The sequence below is a fragment of the Tamandua tetradactyla genome, chromosome 2, assembly GCF_023851605.1.
Source record: "Tamandua tetradactyla isolate mTamTet1 chromosome 2, mTamTet1.pri, whole genome shotgun sequence".
In the NCBI taxonomy this organism is placed as follows: domain Eukaryota; kingdom Metazoa; phylum Chordata; class Mammalia; order Pilosa; family Myrmecophagidae; genus Tamandua; species Tamandua tetradactyla.
The window spans coordinates 50339965-50367010 of NC_135328.1; the positions used below are offsets into that span (position 1 = coordinate 50339965).

Sequence of the window (27046 nt, forward strand, 5' to 3'; positions counted from 1 at the left end):
GTCTGGGCAAATCTACCTCACTCCCCACCTTCCTGGACTGCCAGCCTCTGGGGCAGGGGCTCCATGCAGCACTGGCCCTGTGGATGGCCCCATCAGCCAGGCTGACCAGCTCTTGCTCTGGTGGGATGCCAGGAAGAGGGAGTATTGACAGATTCCATCAGCTGCCAGTGGAGCTGGCAGCTGGCCCAAAGGAAGAGCCTAAACGAACAGTTGGGAACCCTACAGAGCCAAAGCCAGAGTGGGCCTGTCCAGATGGGAGATCGGTGCTCAGAGAGGGCAAGGGACTGATAGGGTTGCCCTGCGAGTCACCCCTTAAAGAGGGGATGCACTAAAGGCCCTGAACAGCAATGGCAGGTCGCTGGAATCTTGCTGGAGTAGAATAGGCCCTGTTCCATTCTCCTCCCTACCATGCCCTCCTCCCCAGTGGGAGACCATCAGGGTGAGGAGGGTTTCTAGCTGAAAAGTGGCCAGTTAAAAAGCCAGTAAATACAGCTCTCCCTGCCTGCACCTCTGGTTGCTGCCCCCCAGCAAGGCTTTGCCCATCTTACGCCTTGCCACAGTCTCTAAAAGTGTACCATCTCCATTCAGGGGCATTTCTGGTCCCCTCTAATCCTTCTCACACACAGCAGCCAGAAAGATCTTTCTTTAGCAAAGCTCTCACCTGAACCTCCATGGAAGGTGCTCAAAAACCTTCTATGACTCCCACTGCCTCTGGGACCAAGGCGGAGCTCCCTAGCACACCCCTATGGCCCTGAGTGGCCTGGCCCTGCTTGCTTTTCTTTGCTGCCAGGACTTGCACAGCCTGCTCACCTGGTCTGGAATACTTTTCCCTCCACTTTGCCAAGCTCATTCCTCAGCTTTCCACTGAGCTGCCCCTTCCCTCAGAAAGTCCCCAGGCTGGGTGGGTGCCCCCCACCTACTGCCTCAGCCACCTGCCCCGTTGCTCAACTGTAGGAAAAGGCCTTCTCCTGGTCTGACTCCTGCAGATACTACCCACCACACCCAGGACAGAGCCTGGGGACACAGCAAGAGAGGGAAGGAAGCCCAGAGCAGGGGTGGGCAGAAGTCAGCGACCTTCAATCCAGGCCACCCCTGCAGGGAGCTGCCACCCCCATTGAGCAATAACACTCCCCAGAGATTTCTCACCACAGAAAGGGAGGTTTATGCCCAAACCAGGGGCCTTGGCTGGGTCCCAGCAACAAGGGAATGTGCACAAAGCTTTTCTTCCTTGGGAAAGCAGCTGCCACCCACAAGGCTCCCCTCCCTGGGGGCTTCAGGTACCCTGGAGGGAACCTCTGCTGGGTCCCTCCTTCCCTGGGGCCAGTTATTAAAAAGGAAAATCCTCTCCCCTTCAACAGGGCAGCCCGTAGGCTGCCAAAGGCCTGATAACAGCGGCCATCTGGCCCCGTGTATGCAAGCTCTGCGCAAAGGGCTTGCCTCTAGATGGCCAAGGAGGGAGGTTCTGTCATCCCCCAAGCACACAGAAGAGAACACAGAGGCACAGAGCAGTTAAGGAACCTACCAAACACAGCACAGTTCAGTAGGCATAAGGCCAGTGACACCCAACTTAGCAGGTGGGCCAGACACTCCACAGGCATGGAGGGACGAGGAGGGGGCGTTCGCCGCCCTATGGCTGTGAGCCCCAACAGCAGCCCCCGGAGGTAGAAGCAGGTATCACCTCCATTGAGGAGACTGGGAAGCCAAATGACCTGTCCAAGGTCAGCCAGTGTCAAGTGGAAGAACCAGGAACAAAGCTGGGAGTTTGAACACACGCTGGGTTCACCCTCAAGTCCAAGGTCTGAGAAAACAGCATAGAAGATAATCACGTGAAGCACTTCGCCAAGGCTCCTGCTGGACCACGATGGCAGTGGGTCTGTCTGCCCCTGGAGACTGGGGACTCGCCAGACACAAAGAATCGAACTCAAGCTCTGCTCTGATCTCGATCCCACCCATTCGCGCTTCCTCCCCACGCTACTTCCTAGTACAGCAGGCGTTTCTACCTCCCAGCTTTCACCTCTGCTGTGCCCTCTGGCTAGAACACCCTTTCCCCTCGTTTCTAATCAAAAGCTTAGCCAGCCTTCAAGGCCCTACTCAGCTATCATCCCCTCTATCACAGCGTTTAGCAGTTTCATTGCATATAATTATAACAATAATTGCAGCATGAGATAAGGCATGTAACAGCCCAGTGCCAGGCATAGAGGCAGTTCCAGGTGTATGTTAACAATTAGCATCCACATGATTTCATTTAACCCTCACTACACTTGGAGGGATGGATTGTAAAACCCATTTTATAGATGGGCAATCTGAGGCTCAGAGAAGTCGAGTGACATGTCCAGCATCACATAGCTAAGAGTGAAACCAGCCTGTAGGGAACTCAGAAGTAGTTGTTGACTCTGCTAGGACATTCCCCACTCGACTGGCAGCCCCTCAGGGGCAGAGGTGGCATTTCTATATCCTCGCACCCAGCATAGGGCCTCTCAGAGAAGGTGCTTGGTAGGTGTTGAGGGGGTGGAGGGGCAGGCAGGCAGCCCTGAGAGGACAGGGTGGACTTTTTGCAGAGGTGTTGTGTTCTGGGGTAAAGCTCTGAGCACCAAGCAAACCCTGAGTTCAGAACAGCCTTAGGCTGTGATTACCCCTCTCTGGGTCTCAGTTTCTTTGTATATAAAATGAGGATATAATGATTGTCCCCCCTGCCTCACGCGATGGCTGGTGATCCTCAGGAGTGCAGTGAGTCCTCAGGAGATTTGGGCTTTTGGTGCTATACGCAACCATCAAAAAGCCAGCGAGCCCTATAAAAGCATGTTGCACTTATCTCAACCTTCGCACAAGTAGAGCCCCGCGCCCCCCACTGAGTGTTCCCGCGCTTACGGGTCAGTCACATATGCTGATAGTAGGGCACTGGACCTGGGAAGGGCCCTTTGAGCTGAAGACCAAGCTGTCCAATACACAGATGGGGGGAAATGAAGGTGGGGGAATGGAGAGGAAGTTTCCAAGTCTACCAAACCTATTAGTGACTCAGCTCCTCTGGGACCAGTGTGGGGAGAAGAAGTCAGTGGGATGTTAGCACCCGGGGGGGGAAACTGGCATCTGTGGGGTCCCAGCCTGGAAGCCATCCAGCACCCAACCCCTCCGCCAGGCCAACATGTGACCTTCTCGGGATGCCCCCAGCATGCCCAGTCCCCCAGCTCCACTCCCACAGCTCCTGTACTTCTCCTTGGCTCTCTTCAATGGCTCCCTCAACCCTGACTGCCCACTGAGACCTTGTTTCTCCCAGGACCAGCTCCTGCCTGGCCCAGTTGGGTGCTCCATGGATGAGAGCAGAATCGAGCCCTGCTGGATGGAAGGTCATCTCGGTTCAGACACCACAGTGGCCACCTGGGTCACCCCATGGCGAAGGCAGATTTGGGACAAGGCAGCAGGCAGAGCCCTCGGGGGCAACTGGGATTTCTCACAAAGCTGGCTTTAATACTCTGCTCAGTTAGCAAATATTTAACCAAGGCTCAGGGACAACAGGTCTGGTGGAGAAGGGTGTGCTCTGAGGCAGGAGGGCATGAGGGAGGGAGGTGGCTGAGGCGGAGGTCCAGGAAAAAATGCCAAAAAAGAACAGACTGAAGACCCGCCCACCCGGGGGCTGCCCTTTCCTTTACACCTCTGAGGCCTTCTCAGTGGGAGGAAGCCGATTCCCATCTTGACACAAACAGAGGGAAACAAAAGCCCTCTCATCCTCTCCCCAGCCCTCCCTCCCTGCCTGCTGCCTGCCAGCAACCCCAGGTCCGCAGCCTACAGTTGGTGGCTTGTTCTGGGAGCCCAGGACTCGGGCGTCTCTGCTCTTTGGGAACACTGACCCAAGCTGGGTGCCAAGGCAACTCCCACCCCACCCCCGCTGCAGGCAGCAGTGTCACCCACCAGGGCGGGGCAGGCCTACCCGCACCTCCCCGGGCCAGCCACAGGGGCCCAGCGCCATGCCCACACAGGGCAGCCGCTTCTGTGCCGGGGAGCACTCAGCTGCATGTGCCGGGTTTTGGCTCCCAAGGCCGGTGTCCTATGCCGTCTTCTGCTATGATCAAGGCCACACCCAAGACCAACAGAGCCGTGAAGAGCAAGGAGGGTTCCAGGCAGTCTGGAGGACCCCCCAGAGCTGCAAGCCACCCCAAGAGACCCCACCACCTCGCACTGTACACACCCCTGCTCCACTGCCCGACCTCCCCAGGAGCAGGGGGTGTGCAAACAAATCCCAGCTCTGCGGTCCAGGGGATCCCCTCTCTGAGCCTCCCTCTTCTCTGCACGCTGGGGATAATGACAGCGTCTACCTCACAGGGTTGTTGTTGTCAGGATCGGGTATGCTTGTTTGGCACAGAGGGAGTGGCTGATCTATGACAGCCAGTAATTTCGCAAACACTAACCGAGTGGTGTGAGCCATTCCCCTCACACCCAGTCACCCATTTCAGCTGACTTTTCCTCAGCAACATATCTCACGTCCATTCCTTTCTTCTCATCCTCAGCCACACTGAAGCCTAAGCCCTTACAACCTGACCACCTGTCCAAACTCCCCCAGGCCACAAGGGAGCACCCACGCCATGGTCACCAGGTGTTCCTGGATACATTCCTGTTCTCAGCCTAAAGTCCAGAGGCAGAGGCTGGGCTAGAGGCCCAGGATGCTATGCCACGGGACACCCATACCACTGGGTGGCCAACATGGGTCCGGGCCCCTGTTCTTGGCCTGATTTAGAGCCCACCGCCAACTCTCCCCTCACAGTCCAGCCTAGACATGGACCTTGAGAAGCCTGGGCAGGTTCTGCCGACTGAGCCCTTCCTCCCGGCAGCCTGCATTGCCACCCAGCCCTTGCCCATGAGACGAGAGGCAGGGGCTGAGGACAGGACTCAGCACAGAATTTGGTCTTCAGGGCAGACCAAAATGGCAGCTGACAGCAGAACCAAAGTCAGGTGAGGCTCTTGGAGGTCTCATCTTGCCGGCCAAGAAAGTTTCCATGTTGTCCTCATTCATTCATTCAGCAGCCATGGGGTACTGGACATTCAAGAATGAGCGAGACTCCCCTTGCCTTCAAGGGACACTACAATCAGGGAGAAAGACTGTCAGCAGAAAACTACAATGAGTTTGTAGTTTGTGAGTGCCCCAACCAGGAGGCCACAGGAACCCAGAGGACGGGCAGCCTAACCCATCCTGCAGGGTCAGGGAAGTCTTACCGAAGGAGGCAGCACCTGAGAAATGAAGATGTGCTTGCAAAGGAGGAGGGCTGAGGGGGGAGAGTGTACCAAGCAGAAGACACAGGAAATGTAAAGATTCAGACATTCAGGAAAGCATTCACCCGTCCCACCGATAATCATGAGTACCTTCTGCATCAAGGACACTTTCAAGGAACACAGTGGGCAAGGTTCTGGAATCAGATCTCAGTTGAAATACAAACGCTACCACCCGCTGGCTGGAGAACTTTGAGCATGTGGCTTAACCTCTGAATCTCAGTTTCCTCCACTGTAAAATAAGAACAGCAGAAGTATCCACCTTGTTGAGTTGTCATGAGGAGTCAATGAAATGACTAAATCCACAGAACCTAAGCAAATGGAGGCTTGCATTATCAATGATAATAACTGCATTATTGAAAGACATTCCATCTACGAGAGTGTTGGTGGCTGAGGACAAGTGGTCAGGGTGGACGGCAGGGTCTTTAACGAGCACTCAGGGTCCCTCAGTGTGTCCAGTAGTGCCAAAGGTGGTGTCCTGTGATATGTCTCATCACAAAAAAGGGCCCAACAAAAAGGGGATTGGAACAGCAGCTACCTGGTCCCTTAGCAGGCCAGCCAGGGGAGGGGAAGGTAGCACGCTTGGGATCCAAGCTTTCTGGCCCCTTGTGCCTCACAGGTTAATTAATCAGAAAGGGGAAGTGGAGAGTGAAAAATCAATGAAGATTTCTGAGAGCAAACACCCAAACCGCACACCACCAAAGCCCAGCAGGCAGCAGCTCCTCTGCTCCACAGCACTTTAGACAGTGGTCCTGCCTCCACCTCCCCGTCCTTAGCTGCTTCACTGCTGGTCTGTCATTACTCAGATGGCACCAGCTGGGGAAAACAAGGGCCCGAGTCCTCGTTCAGCTATGACACCAACTCATATGTAGCCCTGGGCAAGTTCCTTGTCTCTCAGAGTCTCCATTTCCTTTAGGCAGCCTCGTGGGTGGATAAGGCTAAAGGGAGAGACTAGAGAGAAAATGCTTTGTCGGCATCACACCGTGAACTCCCGAGGCCAGGGCTTACGTGGGTCTTGCTCTCCTGGTATCTAGTACATGTACTTTCCATCTCTTTCTCTTGTTGTATTGCATTGACTAAGACATGCCAATCAGTGCTAAGGAAATACCTCTAGGATTTCACCATTAAGTGTGAGGCTTAGTACTTCAGGAACGAAGCTGTAAGGGCTGAGCACCAGGTCCTCAGGGACTGCTCAGGGAAAGGAGGGAGGACTTAGCTGATCTCCCCAAACCAAACCAAGGGGTTGAATAATTCTCTGGGAAAATAGACACTGGCGGGGGCGGGGTGGGGGGGGCAGCCATAGCCAAGCCCATGCCAAGCCAGGGCTTGTTCTCAAGAGACCCACAGAAGATGAACAAGACTCCAGGGCTTCCCAAGTATAGGCCAGGTGACCCTAAGAGATGGGTGCACTCCCATAACTTGAGATGTGCAAGCAAATGCTGGAGAGCCAGTTAGCACAGAGGCTGTGGGGAGACTCCTCCTCTGGAAGAGGAGGTGGCAGTAAAAACATGAGCTTTGAGACCAAACTGACCCTCTCTGCCAATGAACACAGAGCAAGACAGAGCCTCAGTTTCTTTATCCAATGTCCCTTCCATTAAGCCCAAGACAAGCACCTTCCCCCAGGACCCCAGACCAGACTGTGCTCCTTCTGGCCCACCCACCATTGACCCTCTCTGCCCCACAAGCTCTGGGCGGCAGCTTCCGGCTCCCAGTTCCTAACAGCAAGTGGGTCGGGGTGGGGGGAGGGGGACTTCTGCCTTCTTGAAGCCAGGGAGGGAGAAAAGGCCGGGCAGGGGAGGTGAGCCAACATGAAGACTGGTTCACGTGATTGCTGCGGGCCGGAAGGAAACCCAATCCTGGGCTGGAATGCTGGATCCTTAGCATGGAGGCTTTATGCAGATGGAAGATGGAACGTTTATTCTAATAACAAGACTCCCTTGCCTGCAGCTCTGGGCTTGGCCAGCAGAGGACACAGGCCCACCCCACCCTTGGGTCACCAGCTGCAGGTTTCCTCAGGCTCCAAAGGTGGCCAGAGGGGAGGTGCAAGGACAAAACTCCTCGGGGCCCTGCCAGGCTCATGCTCCCTGATGCCAGCTGCCTGCGAGGCCCAATTTGTGCTTCAGGGGATACTTACTTCTCAGCCACAGGCCCAAATCTCTATGTCTGCTTCCCCAGGGTGCTCCCTGAGCACAAGTGGGAAGAGCCCACGGCCTCCTCATCCCTGGGCAGTGCAGTACAAAGCCTGCAGGGACAGCTCAGGAAACACTTGCTCTGCTCTGATTCAGGCAGCAACACAGGGTCAAGAGTACTGGGCAACTCTCTAAACTGACACGGCAAGCAAACTCACTGCCCTACACCCCCTACGTGGGTCATGACTCCCAGGGGTGTAAACGCCCCTGGCAACGTGAAGGGAGAAATCCCGGGATGAGCCAGGCCCTGGCATCAAGGGATTGAGAAAGTCTTCTTGACCAAAACAGAGTAGAGAGAAATGAGAAAAAACAAAGTGTCAGTGGCTGAGAGATTCCAAACAGTCGAGAGGTTATTCTGGAGGTTATTCTTACACATTCTATAGACATCCCCTTTTAGTTTATGTTGTATAGGACTGGCTAGAGAGAAGAACCTGAAACTGTAGACCTGTGTTCCAGTAGCCTGTTACTTGAAGATGACTGTATAACTATACAGCTTTTACAGCGGGACTGTGTGATTGTGAAAACCTTGTGTCTGATGCTCCTTTTGTCTAGGGTATGGACAGATGAGTAAAAAATAGTGATAAAAACAAACAAATAATTGGGGGGAACAAAGGTTAAAATAAATTGGGTAAATGGAAATGCTAGTGGTCAATGAGAGGGAGGGGTGAGGGATATGGTATGTACTTTTTTTCTTTTTACTTTTTAATTTCTTTTTCTGCAGTGATGCAAATGTTCTAAAAATAATCATGGTGATGAATATACAACTATGTGATGATATTGTAAGCCACTGATTGGACACCATATGTGGAATGTTTGTATGTTAAGAATGATTGTACGCTTGCATGTTAAGTTTTTGCAATAAAAATATTTTTAAAAGAGTACTGGGCACCAAGTCGGGTCCCTGACGGTCGCTGTGTGGAGTCCCTCATCCTCCCCAACTCTCTGTCTCCTCATCTGTCTTGTGAAGAGGTTGGACTTCATTTCACTAGATTCTTAAGGCCCTGATGCTTTCCAGCTGTGACACAAGACCACACTCCTTTCCCACACTGGTGGGCCCAGGAGGGGACACTGTCCAGCCTGGATCAAATTGATTCTGCACTCCACTTGGGTGGAAATGAAAGGCACTGTCCCTGACTGTCACCATCCCCACTCCCACATTCAGGTCAGAACCCCCTGTTAGTTATTAGCACAACTTACCTTTAATAATTAATTGTTTAGCATCCATTTTTGTCACAAGGGCAGGGACCCTGTCTGTGTCATTCATGATATATCCCCAGGGCCTAGTTCAGCACCTGGATTGTATGTGTCCACCGGCTATATGTGAGATTGTAGAGCTCTTTGATTCAGTCTCCCACGAAGGAGGATGGGGTTTCCTAGAAAGGTTAACTCAAGCCCGGGGACAGACCCTTCCCAGCGCAGTGGGCTCGCCAACCCCAGTAAGGCCCAACAGGCAGGGACTTTCTGCACAGGGCAGACCAGGTCTAGAGCAGGTCAGGCCAGCCCAAGGTCACATATCAGAAAGGTCACCACCCTGTCACATAAGCCAAGGCTGTCACCTAAGCTCGATCCTCAGTTTCCTCTTCCAGCAGATTTTGTCAAATGATACAGCACCTGCAACAGGCCTGGGAAACTGGAGTTCGGCAGATCCTACACTTGAGCCTCCTCTACTCTCTGGGCTGGGACGGGAGAAAGGGCAGGACACTGAGAGGTAGGAGGCCTGTGTCCCTGCCAGCTCTGCCAGAGGCTCCCCTGGGGCAAGCCCATCACTCTGCTTCTGTGTCCCCTTTAGAAGATATGAAGCTAACGATCCCTCCCCTGCAAAGGAACAGATGCGCCAGCACTTTGAAAAACTGCTACAAAAGGGTCATGCACACGGAGGAGCTGCTGCTGTGGCAGTAAGAACCTCAGCAAAACTATCAATTTTGGGGTTCCCCAAATACCTGCACTCTCCCAGCACTGGGCCTTTGCCTCCTTTACCCTTTAGGTCTCACCTTGGATGTCCTCTCCTCCAAAAGCCTTCCCTGTCTGTTTAGGAGCTGCTCCCTGGACTCCCAAAGATGCCTCCCCAGCCCCGACTTCGCCTCTGCAGTGTTCCCTGCTGGGCTGTCCTTCTAGGTGGGGGTCCTTGGGGGGGGGGGGCGAGGACCACACTCCCCTCCCCACATTGCATTCCTGACCTGGCACACGGCCTGGCACTGAGCAGACACACCAATGGTGGTGGAATCAATGGCTCAATCCTACCGAAACAATTAAGGCTATCCAACACAGCTTTATTTATAGACAGATCCCAAGGGTCCGACAACAGGGACTTGGCAGCCCAAGTAAAAAAAAGAGTATCAGGACATAGTGGAATATTCTGTAGCCATTTGATAAATCATAGAGGATCAACACATATGCAGATGCCCACAGAGGAACAGATTAGGTATCAGGAAAATGCCCCAAAGTCATTATTTCTGGGTGGTAGGATTGGTGATTTTCATGTTCTTCTATTATTTATCTGCATTTTCTCATTTTCTTTGGCCATTACTTATTCAACAACAATATTAAAGAGGAGCGTTGTGAAGGCTTAACGCCAAAAGGTCCAGACTCCAGGTGCTGTGCATTCCTGGCCTCAGGACCTGACCTTTGGCAGATGCCAGCAGGTGGGAGATGCTACGGGTAGCTCCGAGGGGAGGGTTGAAGCTCAGTGCTGTGGGCCTGACCCAAGACCATCCTGGCACTAGAGTCCAAGCTGCCACAGCTCCTCTCAGAGGGAAGTTTGGCAGGGGCACAGGTGCCAAGGCAGAAACCCTTTTATTGAGCCATAGGCAGCAGGTGGGCATCCCTCACAAAGCTCACTGCACTCTGGGAGGCAGTTACAACCTTCCCCACTTCACAGGTGGGGACACAGAGGCACAGAGCACTGAGGTCACAAGGAAGAAGGCAGAGGGAGTGCCCTGAGCTCTGCCCAAAGGAACCCTCAATGTCCAGCCTCCTGCTTCATACACCTTTAGCCACCTAAGTCCAGCGTCCAACAACCCATCCCATCGTGTTCTGGCCAGAGGAGTGAGCGGGGACATCCGAAGGCTGGAGGCCTGATGGGTCTTAGACTCTCCAGTCAGATGGCGCTCACCCTGCTCACCACCCTGCGGCCCTCACCCCTACCCAGGCCCTCATTCCCTGGCATGGAAACTCAGTGTTTATGGAATCAATTCACCATCTCCAGTTCGAACCATCACAATCCCATACCTCTCCCAGCCACAGGCACCTCCCTGGCTGGGCTCAGGATAGGTGTCCAATAAATGTTCACCGCCATTATTAATAGGAGCAAAGGTAAATTCTCTTTCAAAAGTCCAGCTAACAACAATACTACCCAATTGTAATGCAATTATGTTAAAACATTGAATGAGACTGCATGTGAGGTATAGGTTTTTTTGTTTTTGTTTTTTTGTTTTTTTTTTCTTTCTATTATTGTTTTAATTCTTATTCTGTTGTCTTTTTATTTCTTTTTCTAAATCGATGCAAATGTACTAAGAAATGATGAATATGCAACTATGTGATGTTATTAAGAATTACTGATTGTACATGTAGATTGGAATGATTTATAATTGTTTTGTTAATTCCTTTTTTAATTAATAAAAAATATATATATATTTATAAAAAAAAAAAAAAAAAAAGTCCAGCTAACAATAGAAACAGCCTACCTATAGGTATGTCCATGAGTTACTTCTGGAGGACCTCTTTTGTTGCTCAGACATGGCCTCTCTCTCTCTTGGTTCAACTATGCAAGTGAAATCACTGCCTTCCCCCAACATGGCACATAATATCCAAGGGTGAAAGTCTCTCTGGAGGCAATGGGAGATGACTCCCAGGGATGAGCCTGCTCCTGGCACCAGGGGATCAACATGCCATCCTGACCAAAAGGGGGGAAACTGTAATAATAAGGTATCAGTGGCTGACAGAGTTCAAATAGAATCTAGACGCTACTCTGGAGGTCACTCTTATGCAAACTTCAGTTAGACATTGCTACCTGCCATAACTTGCCAAACCCCAAACAAAACCATTCCTGCCAATCCTAAAGAACATGTAGGGTGTTATATAAGATTCTACAAAGATTCTATGCACTAGGGTAACATTCTAGAAACCTATACCTCCGGATGAGTCCCTGGACCAGATAACTCCTGAAATGCAGAGGGGCCAGCCTCTCCAGAGTATCTAGTTTCATCCCCCATCCCATGTTATCAACAGCCTCATCCAACATGAAAAAGTTAAAATGGGCATAGCCCAAATACCCCGAAACAGTGGGAGAAAGATCAAAGATGATGGTGGAGTTATACAGAGAAGGTAGGGTGTAACAAACGAGTACGATTGTTGAGTCATTATATTGATATTTCTTTCAGTCTACAGTATCTTAGAGCAGCTAAAAGTAAAAACGTAAAATTTTGGAATTGTAACCCACACCAAACTCTGAAATCTGTTCTACAACTAAATTGTTGTGATGTGCTTTGAAATTTATTGCTTTTTTGTGTATATGTTGTTTTTTACCAAAAAGGAAAATATATATATTTCTTCTAGCCTCCAGTGTTTTGGAGCACCTAGAAGGAAAAATCTTAAATAGTGGAATTTAAGAAACTCTGAAATCTATTCTGTAACTATTAAGAAACTCTGAAATCTATTCTGTAACTATTAAGAAACTCTGAAATCTATTCTGTAACTATTTGTTGAAGCGCACTTTGAAAAGCATTGTGTTTTCTTTCTTTTCTTTGTATATATATATTATGTTTCACGGTTAAAAATGTTAAAAAAAAATGTCCAGCTAACAGGTGGTGCATGGTGGTTCAGTGGTAGAATGCATGCCTGCTATGCAGGAGACCTGGGTTCGATTCCCAGCCCATGTACCGCCCCCCCTCCCCCCGCAAAATAATAAAGTCCAGCTAACAGTCTTGAAGGGAAAGGGCTCTGCACTCCCTTTGCCTGGCACTCAAGGCGTGTCAGACTGGTTCCTGCCTCTCTCCAGCCACAGTTCCTGTAGCAACCCTCCAAAAGCAATCTGCTCCCTCCACCCGCCTGCACCCCAACTCTGGGAGCCAAACATATCCTGTACTTTTAAGATCCCACTCAAAAACGCCCCCTTCCGAAGTCTTCCTTGCATTCTCCCTCTCCTTCCCAAGCCCTCACTGTGCCCTGCACCCTCCTCAGGGCTCTCACCAGACCAGCGCCAATCAGATTGTAGGGCCACACAGAGAAAATGGGTTTAGTAGTAATAATACATTCAGTGAGGGTGCAAGGGTAGTTCAGTGGTAGAATTCTTGCCTGCCCTGCGGGAGACCTGGGTTTGATTTCCAGCCCATGCACTTCCCAAACAAACAAACAAAGGAAAAAACAAACAAACAGAAATTCAGCAAATGGTGCTGCAATAAGGGGATACTCACATGGAAAAAGAATGAAATGTGACCCCACTATTCAGCATACAAAAAAAAAGTAATAATACATTCATTGTAAAAATCAGAAGAGAATAAAGAAAGATTTTAAATAATCCATTATCCTACCACCTAAAAAATAATCTTCACTAACATTTTGGTGAATTTCTCATCATATTCATTTTCTACACCTTCAGACACTTTCATACATACAGAAAGAACCACATCTTCACTATTAATGACTACATATTCCATTGAACAATACCCTATTGATGAACATTGTTTCCCTCTCGTGTGCATGTATTTGTTTATTTTTCTGTTTTAACCAATACACTTCCTGTTAGGTAAGACTAGACTCCTGGTGTGCAATGGCTGGGGGGGCTTTGCCAGGAGCTCTGGGCCATTTTCCTGCTCTTGGCATGTAATGGTGGTGGGGAATGGGGAGGACCATTTCCCGTCTCGCCTTCAGAAGGACCAGTGCTTTAGCTACCCCATATTTCTCTGTCTAGGGACACACAAAGAACGGAATTCAGGAATGGAAGGCCCCACTCGGCCATGCACTCATCCAGACTAAGAGGCTCAGGTGCCCCATCTGCAAATGCCCTGTTGGCCCAGCCACCCTGAGCCAGGCTATGGGGCCAGCAGCAGGGTCCGGACCTCCTGCTGCCGGGTGAGGGGAGGGTCCTCTCTCTGAGAACTCCCACGGGGCACCCCTTCAAGACAGGTCACTTCACTGACCAGGGGCTGAGGCACCAAGAGGGAAAGGGACGGGCCCCCAGACTCAAGTCAGGGTCCCAGCTCTCCCACCCTCTCGGGGCAAGCTTGGGCGGGTCACTTCGCCCCCAGGAACCTGGCTGTGAGGGTGCCAGGTACGCTGCTCCTGCTATGCGCTCTCAAGCAAGGTGGCAGTTTCTTTAAGACTCTTTGTCCTTCTTAATTATTTTATCAATGACTGGCAGGTAATCGCCTGTTCGCTATGTCGCTCCCACTGGAGCATGAGCTGGACAGGGCCGGGCCTGGGATGAGAGTGGGTCCTCAGTCGGCGTGCGCCACCATGCCCGACACGCCCGCCAGGACCGCGACCCGGGCCCCCTGTCCCCTCTCTCTGTCACGGAGTCTCAGTCCGGCCCACCCAGCTCCCAGAGCTGCACAGGGGCCGGGAGCCCAGAGGGAGGGTCAGCCTGCCTCAGAGCAAAGTCCTCGGCTGCTACCTCCACGGCAGCCTCACCCTTGGGTTCAAGGACGAGAACAAAGGGCTCAAGACTAGTGAGTCAGACTGAAGGGAATCCATGCCACGCGGGGGAGGAAGGAAGCCGTGTGTGGCAGCACGTGCTCCCTGCCTGTGGTCTCAGATACCCTGGGGCCCAACCCTCCTCCCACCACCGGCAGAGGGAAAGGCAGAACCCACCAGGGCCCTGGGGACCCTCCGTGTCTGCCCCGCCCCCTGACATGCTCCACACACACTCTGCACCCACCTGGCTCATCTACATGACTTCTAGATTCCTATGCCACCAGACTGTAGAACCTTGCAGTGTATTTATCATTCATTTAGTGCTAAGCTATAAAATAATATAAACCAATAAATTTTAATTAGAGCTATCGATTATTAAGCATTTCCTGTGCTCAGCACTGCACAGAGGGTTCTACAGGCAAACTGTAATTTAATCTTTACTACCCAGTGAAGCATTACCATAATTCCCAATTTACAGCTATTTAAACAGAAGCTTAAAGAGCTAACGTAAAGGTCCTGGGGCACTGAGCAGTAATTGGTTGAGGTCACATTGTTCATCGCAGGAAAGTCCCCAAGATGCTTAGGAACCACAGCTGGAACCACAGACACCCTGTGAGGTACGTGCACAGGTAGCAAAGGTGCTCCAGGAGCCCAGAGAAGAGGTCCCAGAACCCAAGGTTGAGGCTGCCGTGGAGGTAAACGGTGGAGGTTAGAGAAGAGTGTTGCAAGCTGAGGGAACAGAATGTTTGAGGGGCTGCAGGGGGTTGGTCAGTAGGTCCTGCAGGGCCATTCAGGGGCTGGAACCTGACCTCAAGGGCATGGGGGAGTCTAGAAGGGTCTGAAGCAGGGTGACAAGTAAGCGACGTCACTCCACTACAGGGTCGGAGAAGTCCTTCCAGAGGCACTCATCCTACCCCTTCAGTGAACCATGGGGGAAACTGAGGCCCAGGAAGGAAAAAGAAGTCACAAGACCACACAGGGAGGCTGAGACAGGTTGGAGGCTGGACCAAGCTCCCATCCACAGACTGGACTCTGAGAAGCCAAACAGGGCATTGCTGGCAGAGAGGAGGGGAGAAGAGGAAGGGGGTGGCAGGAGGGGCTCAGCCCCTAATCACACAGGAAGTCTGCTGGGCCCCACCCCAGGGGCTCCAGGCCAGGCAAGCCTGCCTAGGCCCCAGCAGCTCCTCTCACATTCTGCTACGATCTCAGTAGGAAAACAGGAAAGCCGAGCTGGGGGGTTGGCCTCCCAGGATCAGGCAGACTCACCCCTGGGTCACTGAGAAAGTAACCACTCTACTCAGAGAGAGGGCCCCTGCCTCAGCACAGAAAAAAAAAGAATCTGAGACCCCAGACAGCCTTAGCTCAAGATAAAAAAAGAGGTTGCTGTGTTCAACCACTTAGCTCAAATCATCCCCCTCATCCTCGCCTGCCTACTAAAGAGATGGGGGAACTGAGGCCCAGAGAGGCGATGCCCCTTGGCCCAAGTCACATCGTGGGTAATGACTGTCCTGGGCTGAGCCTGGCTCTGGGTGGCAGTTCCTACCCCCAGTGGAGACCTGGGGGCCCGTGCCCACCCCCGGGAGGTAGTCTCTCCCATGGGAGTGGGGAGGGAGGGGAGCTTGGCTTTGGCTTTTTATAACTTGACATAACACCTCGCTGTCCGCATTTGGACAGGCCAAGGCTGTCTCCTCAGACACAGGACCATCTGTGAGGACACCAAAGGGCCCGGTTCTCTCTCACTGAGGGTTTGTTTACTCAGTTTTCAAAATTATAATTTCCAGGGCCCCACCCCAGCCCAATCATGTCTTCCCTGTCTGGGGGAGGGGAGGCCAGGAAAGGAAAAAGCTTCCTGCTGGGATAGGTCCCAGTTCCGCAGCCTCCAAGACCTTTGGGTATGTCCCTTCCTCATTCTACGTCTCAGTTTACTCAGAAATGAAATGGAGGAGGGGACGGGTTAGCTTATTTCAAAGGGTCCTTTCTGACCAGGAGGAGGAAGAATTTGGGACCAGAAAGAGAAAGGCAGCCACTGACCACGAGCAAGGTCCAACCTGGGCAGAAGCGGCCTTCTGGCCCGAGCCGCTGCAGGCCAGTCTTCCACAGCGCCGTGGCTCCCACAGCGAGCCAGGCCTGGCCTCCCCAAAGCTCAAGCTCTTTTTTCTTCCCTTTACTCCCAGAAGGACATGCCCTTCTTCAAACAAAACAAAAGAAAAAAGTAAAACATAAGCATAACTGTCACCTTCTTCCCCTTTCACAGTTGGCCAACATACCCCTCAAATCCCTGCCAGGCCAGTACAAACGACACACAGCTGCCACAAGGACTCAGCTAAAATGGAACCGTCATTTCCACGTAGTACAATGACACGTGCTGCCAGGAACCCGTGCACACTCCAGAGGCAGGGACCACAGTCCCCAGTTTACCAAGAGTCAACTGAAGCTCCCAGGAGGGGAGAACCATATGGACAGGGGCAGAAAACTATTGCCTCATGAGCTGGGCTGAACCAGTGTTGAAAACTAACACGCACTTTGGAAAAACATAAAGATCCACTGCCTTTGTAGCACCAACCACAGTGAGTCTAGCTTGATGGAAACTTTTTGGTTGGCAGGGACCCCTGTACTTCCTGGATCCCCAGTTACTCACCAGAGGACAGGCCCCTGCACGTGGACCCTGTACCCAGCACCCTGGCCCATACCTTCTACTTCTGATCTGCCCAAGAGGAGGGACTTCCTTGGCCAATGATCTACCATGAGTTTTTGAATCATACACAACACTAATAGCTAACCAGAACAGGAGCCAATGTTTTCTTAAACACAAAGAACTCTCTGTCCATATCATCTCACTGATCCTTCCCAACAATCCAGGGAGTCTGGGTTACTATTATGTCCACCTGACAGATAAGGAGCCTGAGGTCCACAGAGATGTGCATGACAAAATGACAGGGTAGTTGAGACAGGATCTCAAAACCACATCCACAGATTCCAGCCCCTGCCCTCTTTCTACCCTGCCCTCCGGACCAGAAAGAAGGTTCTCATACACAAAGCTGCCTTGGAAGGGAATGAGTCTCCTGAAATGGGAGGGATAAAAGCAGAAGCTTCAGGCTGGAGGTCGACCTTCATAAAACAAGCTTCAGGATCCATCGATTCCATCGGGCCAAGAGGAATGCCCACCAGACCTCTCCAACCCATAAGTCACCATCACCTAGGCCTGACACCCCTACTTCCCTCTCCTTCCAACCACACACAAGCCCGGACTGTGGCCCACCCCTATCTACACAGGTCCAGGCCCTGCCTGTCCCTGCTGGACTCACATGCCATTGCCCCTCTCACACCTTCCAGCAGAAGGTCCTCTCCTTTGAAAACACTCCTCACCCTGCAATGTGTTCAACAGCCAGGAAGTGCCACACAGGCAGGACCACGAGTGCATGAGCATGTCCTCAGTGTCTAGCACCATGCCTGGCACAGTAGTATTCAGTAACTATTCACTGAATGAAAAAATGAGTGCATCGGGGGTCAGAGCTCATCATAGCCCTGTGTCACCTCAGAAACATGCAGACAGGGGGCCCCACCTCAATTTCTAACATCACAATCCACCCAGCCCTGCCTCAAAAGACACCTTGAGACCCTTAGGGAAGGGTTTTCAGAGCTGGAGAATTCCCAAGAGCAGGTATACTGGTCTTGGGATCACAGATGGGGAGAAAAAAGCAGTCAATTGGTCCAGAGTCATAGAGCAAATCTTCAACACGACCAGATTCAATAATTGTGTCTAGTCCTTGTCACGTGGGCCCGGCAAGGGGGATGGTCTCCCATGTCGTTTCACCTCTTTATCCTCTGTGTCCAACACTGGGCACACAGCAGAGGTTGCTCACTGAATGGCTGGCTCTGCTGGATAACCAGGGCCCTGCCGCACTGCCCTCCGGGTACCTGAACACCACAGCTGTTAGGGCATCAGGCTGGCGCCTTGCAAACTGGGGAACGCCTACTTTCTGGACTGCCTGGATGGGTGCAAGGGATGCATGAGGCCACAATGTAGACCCAGCGCATCTTCCTGGGCATCAGTTTCCTCCATACGGTAATTATCACAACAGCCACCACTGTGCTCTCTCCATACAACATCCAGGAGCTGTCACACTTGATCCTCACGCCCTGAGAAGTTGGTACGGTCATCCACTTTTACAGAGGATGCTGAGGCTCAGAAAGAGTCACTGACTTGCCCAAGAACACCAATTCATCTAGTGGCAGAGCCAGCACTGGAGCCCAAGCAGTCTGACCACACAGCCCCTGCCCCGAACTTCTCGGTTCCCTCCTTCTTCACACTTAGCATCCAACAGGTCATTGCTCCCCTCTATGGCCCACACTAGCACATCTTCAAACTGGGACCAGTCCCAGGGGCACAGTGGGGTGCCCTTGAAGGGTAGGGCACTTCCTGTTCTCCCAGTTTTAATATCTGTGAGCTGGGAAGATTGCTCCTCCGTGACTCAGGCCAGAAGATTCCACCAGGAGAGGAGCATGGCCCCACCCTGGGGGGTTTTAAACCTAGGCATCTGCCCTCACCCTTCCTTAAAACTCTGCCCAAGCACAGTCTACCAAAAAGCCTTCTTCCTCAGGCAGGGAAGTGTATGGGGGTAGGGCAGGGGGAAGGAAAAAGCAGCTCAGGAATTTCTGCCACCACAGGATGCTGCTGCAAGGAGACCCAGGGTGAAGTGAGTCATGAGCTCTGCCTGCGGAGGAGGAGGGGGCTGAAGCAAAGGACTGGTCAGAGGAAGACTGCGAGTCTCAGACTGGGTAATGACGGGAGTGATATATTTGTGCAACCTACGGGAGCCTCTGACACATGCCGCTCTGTTCCCACTCAGCTCCTCCTCCTTCCCAGGCCCCAGAAGGCCTGCCTCTCTTCAGGGCCCTCTCTACCACGCCCCCGCACCACCCCCGGCCCCAGGCTACAAATCTGGGCATCAGGAAGTACCCAGCCACAGTGGGGTACGGTTCTGACAGCTAAGGCCTTGGACACCCCCACTGCGTCTCCCACAGACTTGCTAAAGCCCCCTAGAAAAGGCGCTGGGGAGAGGGGATTCCATGAGATAACGCAGGGAAAGGCCCAGCCCGCAGTAAGTGTAAGGTTCGACAGTGGCTGACTACAGTTCATCCACAGCCGGATACCGCCCCTGCCTCCGTCATCAGCCATGCCTTCGGGCAGGAGCTGGATCAGTCTGAGCTGCCAGGGATATGGAGCCACATGTACCCAGACAATCGTGGTCATCTGGTGGATGTCCCCGGCTCATGGGCAGCCCCTTGAGGCCCACCCCCCTGGAAGGATGCTCAGAGGTGTCTGGGACCGCAGCAGACACCCAGGTCCTGGAAGGGACTTCCTTTGCGATGCCCAGACTGGCAGAGGCGAGGGTTTAGTAGGGCAAGAGGAGGAAAAGTTTGTCATCAGCAGAGAGGCTGACCAAAGCAGAAAAGGAAACTATGACTCAGTTTGCCCCTAAAAACAAGCATTCGTGTCAGAAATAACCCAATGTCCATTATTAGTGAAGGGTTAAGAAAACGTCCATATGTCCTCTGAGGGAACAAGATGCATCCCTTAAAAGGGCTTCCAGAGGAACTTTAATGACGTAGGGGGAGTTGTTTATTATAAACTGTTTAGTGAAAAAAGCAACACACAAAATTCAGTTATGGTCTCAGCAATACATAACAATAAATACAGGAGGTAACTATGAATAAAGAATAAAGTGGGGGTGGGGATGGGGTGCAAAGGTAGTTAATTCAGTGGTAGAATTCTCACCTGCCATGCAGGAGACCTGGGTTCAATTCCCGGGTCTTGCATTTCCCCAAAAAACAAGGAAACAAACAAAAAATCAACCAAACAAAAATTCAACGGTGCTGCAATAATGGGACCCTCACAAGGAAAAAGAATGAAATGTGACCCCGCCATACAGTGTACAAAAAAAATAAATAAAAATAATAAATAAAATGGTTATCACTGGATGCTGGGATGAATGATTCCTATTTTCTTCTTTAAACTTCATTCCTCAGGCAACAGGGGGACAGCCGTGGCCCAGACTGGGCTGAGAAAGGTCTCTTTGGCAGCGTGTGTGGAAAGGATTGGAGGAGCGAAGCTGAAGGCCCAGGAGGAGGCAGGGGCAGCTCTGAGGGGCTGAGGCCAGAGCTCAGGTCACAGCAATGGGAAAGGAACAGACTAGAAGGAGGCTGGATAGAGGGAGGAGAACAAAAGCACGTTATATAAGACCCGACACAAGAGACAAGCAGAATCCCAGGACGCTTCACCCCAGACCCTGACCCAGACCCCAGCTAAGGGCAGGAGCTGGGGCACTGTTTCCGGCCAGCCTGGCCTCTCTGCAAATCCCAGAAACAAGAAGCTACACACCTGGGGGGGCGAGGGGCTGGCTGAAGGCAAAAGGCCTTCCTCGCTTCACCCCTGGGCCCTACAGCCATTTTCCCAATGTGGAGAGGTAGATTTTTTTTTTAATCAGTTTGGAAAATACACCATTTGTTTTGCTCAGCAAATAAACGAGATACCATTTTTCTCACATCTGATTGTCAAAAAGGCTAATAATGCCCATTCCTGATAAGGGTACTGACTGGCAGGAGGGCGTGTCAATTTATTACGGCCTTTCCAAAGGTTATGAGACCCAGGGGTTCAATTGTGAGGCATCTCTGATACAGGAAGCTCGTGCAGTAGTGTGAACACGTGCAAAACACTGCAAACAACCCAAATGTCCATTAACAGAGGCCTGGGCAAATAAACTGGCCCATACACAGAAAGAAATCACCAATAAAAGAAGAACAAGTAGACCCACATGTTTTGACACAGAAAGATGTTCACAATACACCGAGAGAAAAAAAATCAAACCACAGAAATGGATAATGTGATGTCCTTTAATAAATAGAGCTGTATGTGTGAGTACACAGAGACATGTGACTTTGGAAACAGTGACCCACCAAACTTAAGTGATTTATTCTGGGGAGTGGGAATGAAAGGAGGCATGATGGAGGGAACATACATTTTTTTTTTAACTACATACAGTCCTAAATTGTTTGTATATGCACTACTTTTGCAATTAAAAAAAAAGTTATCAGTGTTTACCTAGGGCTGGGGGCTGGGGGAGAAATGGGGAGTGACTGCTAATGGGAACTGAGTTTCTTTTTTGGGGTAAGGGGAAAATATCTTAAAATTGATTACACTGATACTTGTACAATTCTGTAAGTATACTAAAACCAAAAAATTTAAATAGGTGAATTGTATGGGGCATGAATTACATCTCAAAGAAGCTGTTATTTTAAAAAAAAGTAGAATTAGCAAGGGGAGAGGGGAACTGGCAGAAGGGAAGAGCACCAGGGAGCACAAGGCAATTTTGCCCCCGCCCCCCAGCCTTGTGGGGGAATAAATACTGAAGTGGAGGGATTCCTAGGCCCCCCACAATTTCATCAAGGTCAAAAGAATTTCCAGAGCATTGGCAAGAGTCCCTCAAGGCTGTCCTAGGGGCAGAAGGGACCCCCCCACCCAATGCCAGAGGCACAGCACACAGCTGCACTTGCACACCCTGAGAAGCGGTGCGCTCACTCCCTCACCTGCTCCATCCTGGTTTCCGTGGCTCAGGTCCCTTGCAAAGAATTCCTCAGACAGCGCTGACAAGGACCTCCCAGACTCTTCACTCTCTGACCTAATCCTGTCCTACAGCCAGGAGGAAGGTGTGGGTCAGCCCAATCCCACCTCTGTACTGTAGTTCCTTCTTCCACTTCTCATATAGGCCCCTGACACTATCCTGCGGCCCGCCCCAGGTGGAAACAGTGAAGTGTGTGAGAAGCAGAAGGTACACGGCACTTGAGGCTTCTCAAAACCCGTGTATATACTCACATCCAGAGACCCGGCATCCACTCTGCCCGCAGGAACTGGACAAACCTTTGGGAGACATAGGCTCAAACAAGAGCAGCAACTGCCCTTTCACATTCCACTGGTCCTAGTCACTCACCCAGGCCAGAGAACCAACAATAGAGAGAAAACATCTCAATAACAATAGCAATTATTTACTGAGCACTTACTATGCCCCAAGCACCAGGCTGAGTTCTTGCATTATCTCATGAAATTCTCTCAACAGTACCTAGCAGGGAGGTCTTGTTATGATTCTCATGTTAGAGATAAAAAAAATTCAGGGTCAGTGGCTGGCCCAAGGTCACAGCAGTCAACCTACTATGGAATCTATGTTGGAAGCCTGAGCTGGCTCAAGTCTGGAGAAACAAAACGTAGGGAAAAAACGGAGTATCATGTGCCCTCGGAGGAGCTGGAAGGAACGTCGGCCATCAAGTAGCACAGCCTCTTTCAGTTCACAGCTGAGTCACAGCCGACACTCAGAAAAAGTAGGTGACTTACCCACGGTCACGCAGGCCTCTTGGCTCCTGGGCCAGGGCTTTTCCTCCACACAAGCTCCCTTATGTAAATAGGAGGGAATCATCCTGCATCAGCCCCAAGGGGCCACTGGTGTGGGAACAAGTTCCTGCTTGTCAGGGGCTTTGAAATCCCAAGATGAAAGGTACAGTGGCAGCAAAACAGCACCATGGGCTGGAGCATGCCTGCCCTCTGCCAGGACTTGCAGGCTGGCATTCACCTGCTCACCTGCTCAGGGCAGACACACATGGCAGGCGCCACCAGCCAAGCCACAGAACCTAACAGGCCACGGAGCTCAGAGCACTAAGGAAAGGGCTGTTCCAAACCCTGACATTTTTACAGGGGCGGCCCTGGGTTTCCTGGGCGGAGAACAAGGCCCCAGGTAGGGAAGGCTCTGGAATTTTAATTGCTTGGTATGAAAGTGCCCACTACTTGTTGGGTGGGGTAAGGAGGATACAGGGATAGGATCACGGGAGGCGGTAAAGGCACACCCTCATGCCCCTCCAACAGATATTTCTCAGGCGCTGTTTCCACAAGAGGGAGAAGGAGATTTCTTTTCTCCTCCTCCCCACCCCTCAGCTCCCACTCAGGTGAGCTTGGACTAGGAATTTGAGGCATTTGAAGAGGTCATTTATAGCGTTGAAGTGTTGAGAAGAGAGAGGCCAGCAGGCTTTGAGTGGGCACAACCCTCTTCCGTCCAGCCTGGTATCCACAAAACAAATCCACTCCTCTCCAGCAGAGGACACTTCACCTTTTGTGGAGTTTCCTCCCCTGTAAGATGGCCAGGGGGAGGAGGGTGTGCTGGCCCAGGAGGTGGGAAGAGGTGGGGAGCCAGAGCAGTGTGGGCAAAGGAAAAACCCCACTGCAGGCACAGAATCCACCACCCAGGCTGTGTGAGAGGCCCCAACAGGAGGTCCTGAATGGATGGACTGTTACAGAGCCCCAGGAGGCTGCCACCGGCAGGGAGCAGACAGCAAAACTCCGCCCTGGCCCTTCCTCCTTCCAGGCCTGGGCCTTGTCCTAAGAGGAGGCTGTTCAGGACTTAACTCCCCACTGGTCTGCAGCTAGAGAGGGTCTGATTCATCTCTACATCACCCCTACCCCCAGTGCCCAACCCCAGGCCTGGCACAAATGAAGAACTAAACCCATGGGCTCAGAACCACAGTCATTCCACAAGCCTTCCGCAGCACCAACTTCACTCCCAGTCCGGGTGGAGCCCTGGGGACACAGTTAAAGGACACCTGGTCCCTGTTCTCAAGGGGTGCAGATATGGGGAACACAACTGCTGAACTCTACAGGACTTCAGGGAGTGAGAAAAGTGGGGGTGGGCACAGCACTCTGGGCCCATTGGACAGGGAGAAGCAAATTCTACCAAGGGAAACTGTCTCCTCTCTCCACAGGCTGCCCCCACAGCCAACATGGACAGGCACTCTGTGTACCAGTGCCTCCTCTACACCAGGCCTTGTGCCAAGCAAGCTACGTGAATCAACTCATTTAATTTTCTCAACAACCCCTTAATAAGAAAGAAATCTTTTACCCCCCCCCCCCCCTTTTAAGAAGAGGAAAACGGAGTCCCCAGGAAATTAAAAGACTTGCCCAGGGTCATATGGCTGGGAAACAGAGGCTGGGATTCCACCCAGCGCAGCCTCACCCCAAACCAGAGAAATGAGCCACAGACCTGAGTTTCCCTGGCATTGCTACTCTGTGGCTCCATTCTCCAGGGTCTGGGGAGAGGAGGAACTCAGGACACTGCTGCGGTCTCAGGTCTTCCCCAGGAGACTTGGGGGCAGCTGTCCTTCTGAGAAGTGGCCATTGTGCAGTGAAAGGCTGGGAGCCGGGTTGGCTTTGGTTGCAGGGGCTGAGAACACTGGCCCTGAGAGGCCCAACTGGGCTTGGCCCCCTGGTCACAGCTGCCAGCAGGGGAACCCTGCTGGGTCTGAGTCAAAGGAAGGGGACACCCCCTCCAGTACTCATCCAGCGCTCAATCCCTAGCCCCACTCCCCAGACTCAGTCCCCTACCAAATGGACCCGTCCAGGGAAGCCTTGGCCACGTGTATGGGGCTGGGGCCAGGGCGAGCTGGCGACTGAGTCGGTTGGGGAGGAGGGTCAGGACGTGCGGGGTGTGTGGGAGAGATTCCTAGGGGGAGAGGGAGTGGGCTTAATACGCTTCCGGGCAGCTATACCCGAGGTGGAGGGCTGCACGACCCCTCCTACCGCTCCATCAGGGGTGAAGTGCTGGAGAGATCCGGCGAGAAGGGTCTCAGGAGGGACTCGGTTTCGCGAGGGTTCCGGGGTGGGGGTGGGGGGGATCCGAATCCCCGTGGGAGAGCGAAGGCCGAGTTCCGACAGGGGCGGGTAGAGGCGCCCAGACCCGGAGGGGGCAAGCTCGGACGCGGGGACTCGGTCCCCAGCAGCTCCCGCCCCGCCCGGGGCCCCACACTTTCGCGTCCCCGGTCCCCGCACGGGTCGACGAACGGGGTGGGGGCGTGGCCGGGGCCAGCCAGTCTGATCCCCGGCTCGCGCGACGCGTGGGACTCACCTGCGATGTGCTGGCGCCGGGCATCGTCCAGGTGCGTGGACAGCACGTCCCCCATGGCGAGGAAGAGACGCGGCCCGGCCCCGCCGCCGCCCGGCACTGCCCGCTCTGCTCAGGCCGTCGCCGCTGGCGCCATGGAGCCCGGCGCGCCCTGCTCCCGCCACTCCCGCCGCCCCCGGCTGCGGCCTCCGCTCCGGCTCCGGCCGTGTCACCCCGGCCGCCGCCTCAGCCTCCTGCGCCCGCCCGCCGCCCAGAAGCCCGGCCGCGCCCCGGCCCGCCCCGGCCCGCCCCGGCCCCGCCCCCTTCTCGGCTGCGGGGGGCGGGGCCGGGGATCCGAGAAGCCGGGACCGCCGGGGAGACCGAGACAAAGAGAAGGTCCCGAGAAAAGGAGACCCGGGATAGGCAGTTCGGGCCCGGACCGAAACGAAGACAGAAATGGGTCTGGTGGGGGCAGCTGGAGTGCCCCGGGGGTGTCGCCCCCTCCCCTACCGGCGCGGGAGGAGAATCAAGCCGAGGAGGGCCCGGGGCGGGGGGGGGGGCGGTATGGGACGCGCAGGCCGACGTGCCAGAATTCAGTGTGCGCGCCCCACTCTCCTCGCCCCCTGCTCCCTATACCGTGCCCCCCTCTCAGGAAGTTTCCTGACCCTGATCCGACCTGCCCCAGAAGGTGTGCCCGCTCGTTCTTGCATAACAGGGCAGCGGAAAAGGGGGTGGTGGGAAGAGGACTTGGGCCCAAAGGCACCACTGGTCCCGGAGTCAGGTTGGTATTCCTCAGGCCCATGGGCAGTCCATTCAAGAGGAGGCTTGTGGGGCAGTGCAAATCCGCGGCAGAAAAAGTAATAGTGCTTTGCATTTGCAAAAACCCATGGCCAGGCGTGGACTTCACAGGCACCAGGTCAGCTGGGCTGGACATGGCTAGGTCATGGCCACCAGGGGGATGTTTCAGTCCTGCTCTGGGGACCTCCCAAACTGGGAGAGGAGACAGATGGGTTACAGACAGGGATGATAGGAGCCTTCCTTGGGCCTCATGCTCAAATCACCTGTCCTGCATGCCAGTGAGAGTCATCCACTCTCTTCTTGCTTAACGCTGGTGATTGGGGCATCCCACCCTGTCGTTGAACAGCTCTTACTTTAACTGCAACAGGGCAGAAAAGGTGATAGTAAAAGTTAACATTGGTGAACACCTGTAATTCAGTCCTGTCAACACCACAGGAGGCAGGTTTGAAATTGGTTGATGTGATGCAGGCACTCATTCATGCATTTAGGCACTCCTCAGTCATTCAGTAAACAGGTAATGAAGACCTTTCAAGTACTGAGTCCTCTGCAAAATGCTGGGGGTGAAAAGATGAGGAAGCCCAAGGTGCCCTACCTAGTCTGTGACCCTGAACAAGTGGTGTTACCACTTTGAACCTCAGTTTCTTCGTCTGTCAAATGAGAATGACACTTTTTTTGTGTGAGGATTAAATGAGATAAACTGGATATCATAGCACCTGGCACACAGTCATTATATTATTCATCACAGTCCCTGCCTTCAAGAGCATATAGAGGCTTGAGGAAGGAGCAGAACATTCTATTTTGAATGAAATCATCACAGACAGAGAAATACCAGAGCCAGAAGTTGCAAAACAGGAATTTTGACAGCAGATTCTAGGGAACGGCATTCTAGGCAGTGGGGGGCAAAGCCATGGTCTTTGAGAAGCAGGATGTATTCATGTATCAGAGAGTCATCAGGTGAAGGCAAAGTCAAGCTGTCAGAGATTACTAGTTTCCTTTTACAAAGGCAGAAACTGGGGTCCAGAGAAGGAAATGACTTGCCAAGGTCACACAGCAAGGTTGAGGCAAAATGCACCAGAGACCAAGTCTCCTGACATCCTGAATCTGGTTCTCTTTGAGTAACCAGAAGCAAGCAAATGGTGCTGGTAGATCGTTTCATCTTTCCCATGGCCCAAACCTGCGTGAATTTGTAGAGACTGGAAGGGACTGCTTTTCCCAGGGATGGGGTAGAGACCTGCCAGCCTGCCTGGCTGGAGC

The 27046-nt window shown here is 52.7% G+C and overlaps 1 protein-coding gene and 1 non-coding gene across 4 annotated transcripts in view; one reads left to right on the forward strand and one right to left on the reverse strand.

Moving 5' to 3' along the window:
* NIBAN2 (niban apoptosis regulator 2) overlaps positions 1–25185 on the reverse strand; it is a 52832-nt gene extending 27647 nt beyond the window's left edge. The window contains exons 1-2 of one of the 3 annotated variants that reach the window (XM_077145466.1): positions 25019–25179; positions 5353–5491 (exon numbers count right to left, since the gene is read on the reverse strand). Coding sequence is in view for 1 of the 3 variants with exons in the window: in XM_077145449.1 (XP_077001564.1) it covers positions 25019–25073 (55 nt within the window). In the remaining 2 variants the exon portion in view is untranslated. Of the gene's footprint in view, positions 1–5352; positions 5492–24157; positions 24531–25018 lie in introns of those variants that run through there. The other 2 variants (XM_077145449.1, XM_077145456.1) reach the window with 2 other exon arrangements.
* On the forward strand, positions 12255–12326 carry TRNAS-GCU (transfer RNA serine (anticodon GCU)). The gene has a single exon. It is a non-coding gene; the product is annotated as a tRNA-Ser (tRNA).
* Positions 25186–27046: the final 1861 nt, after the last annotated feature.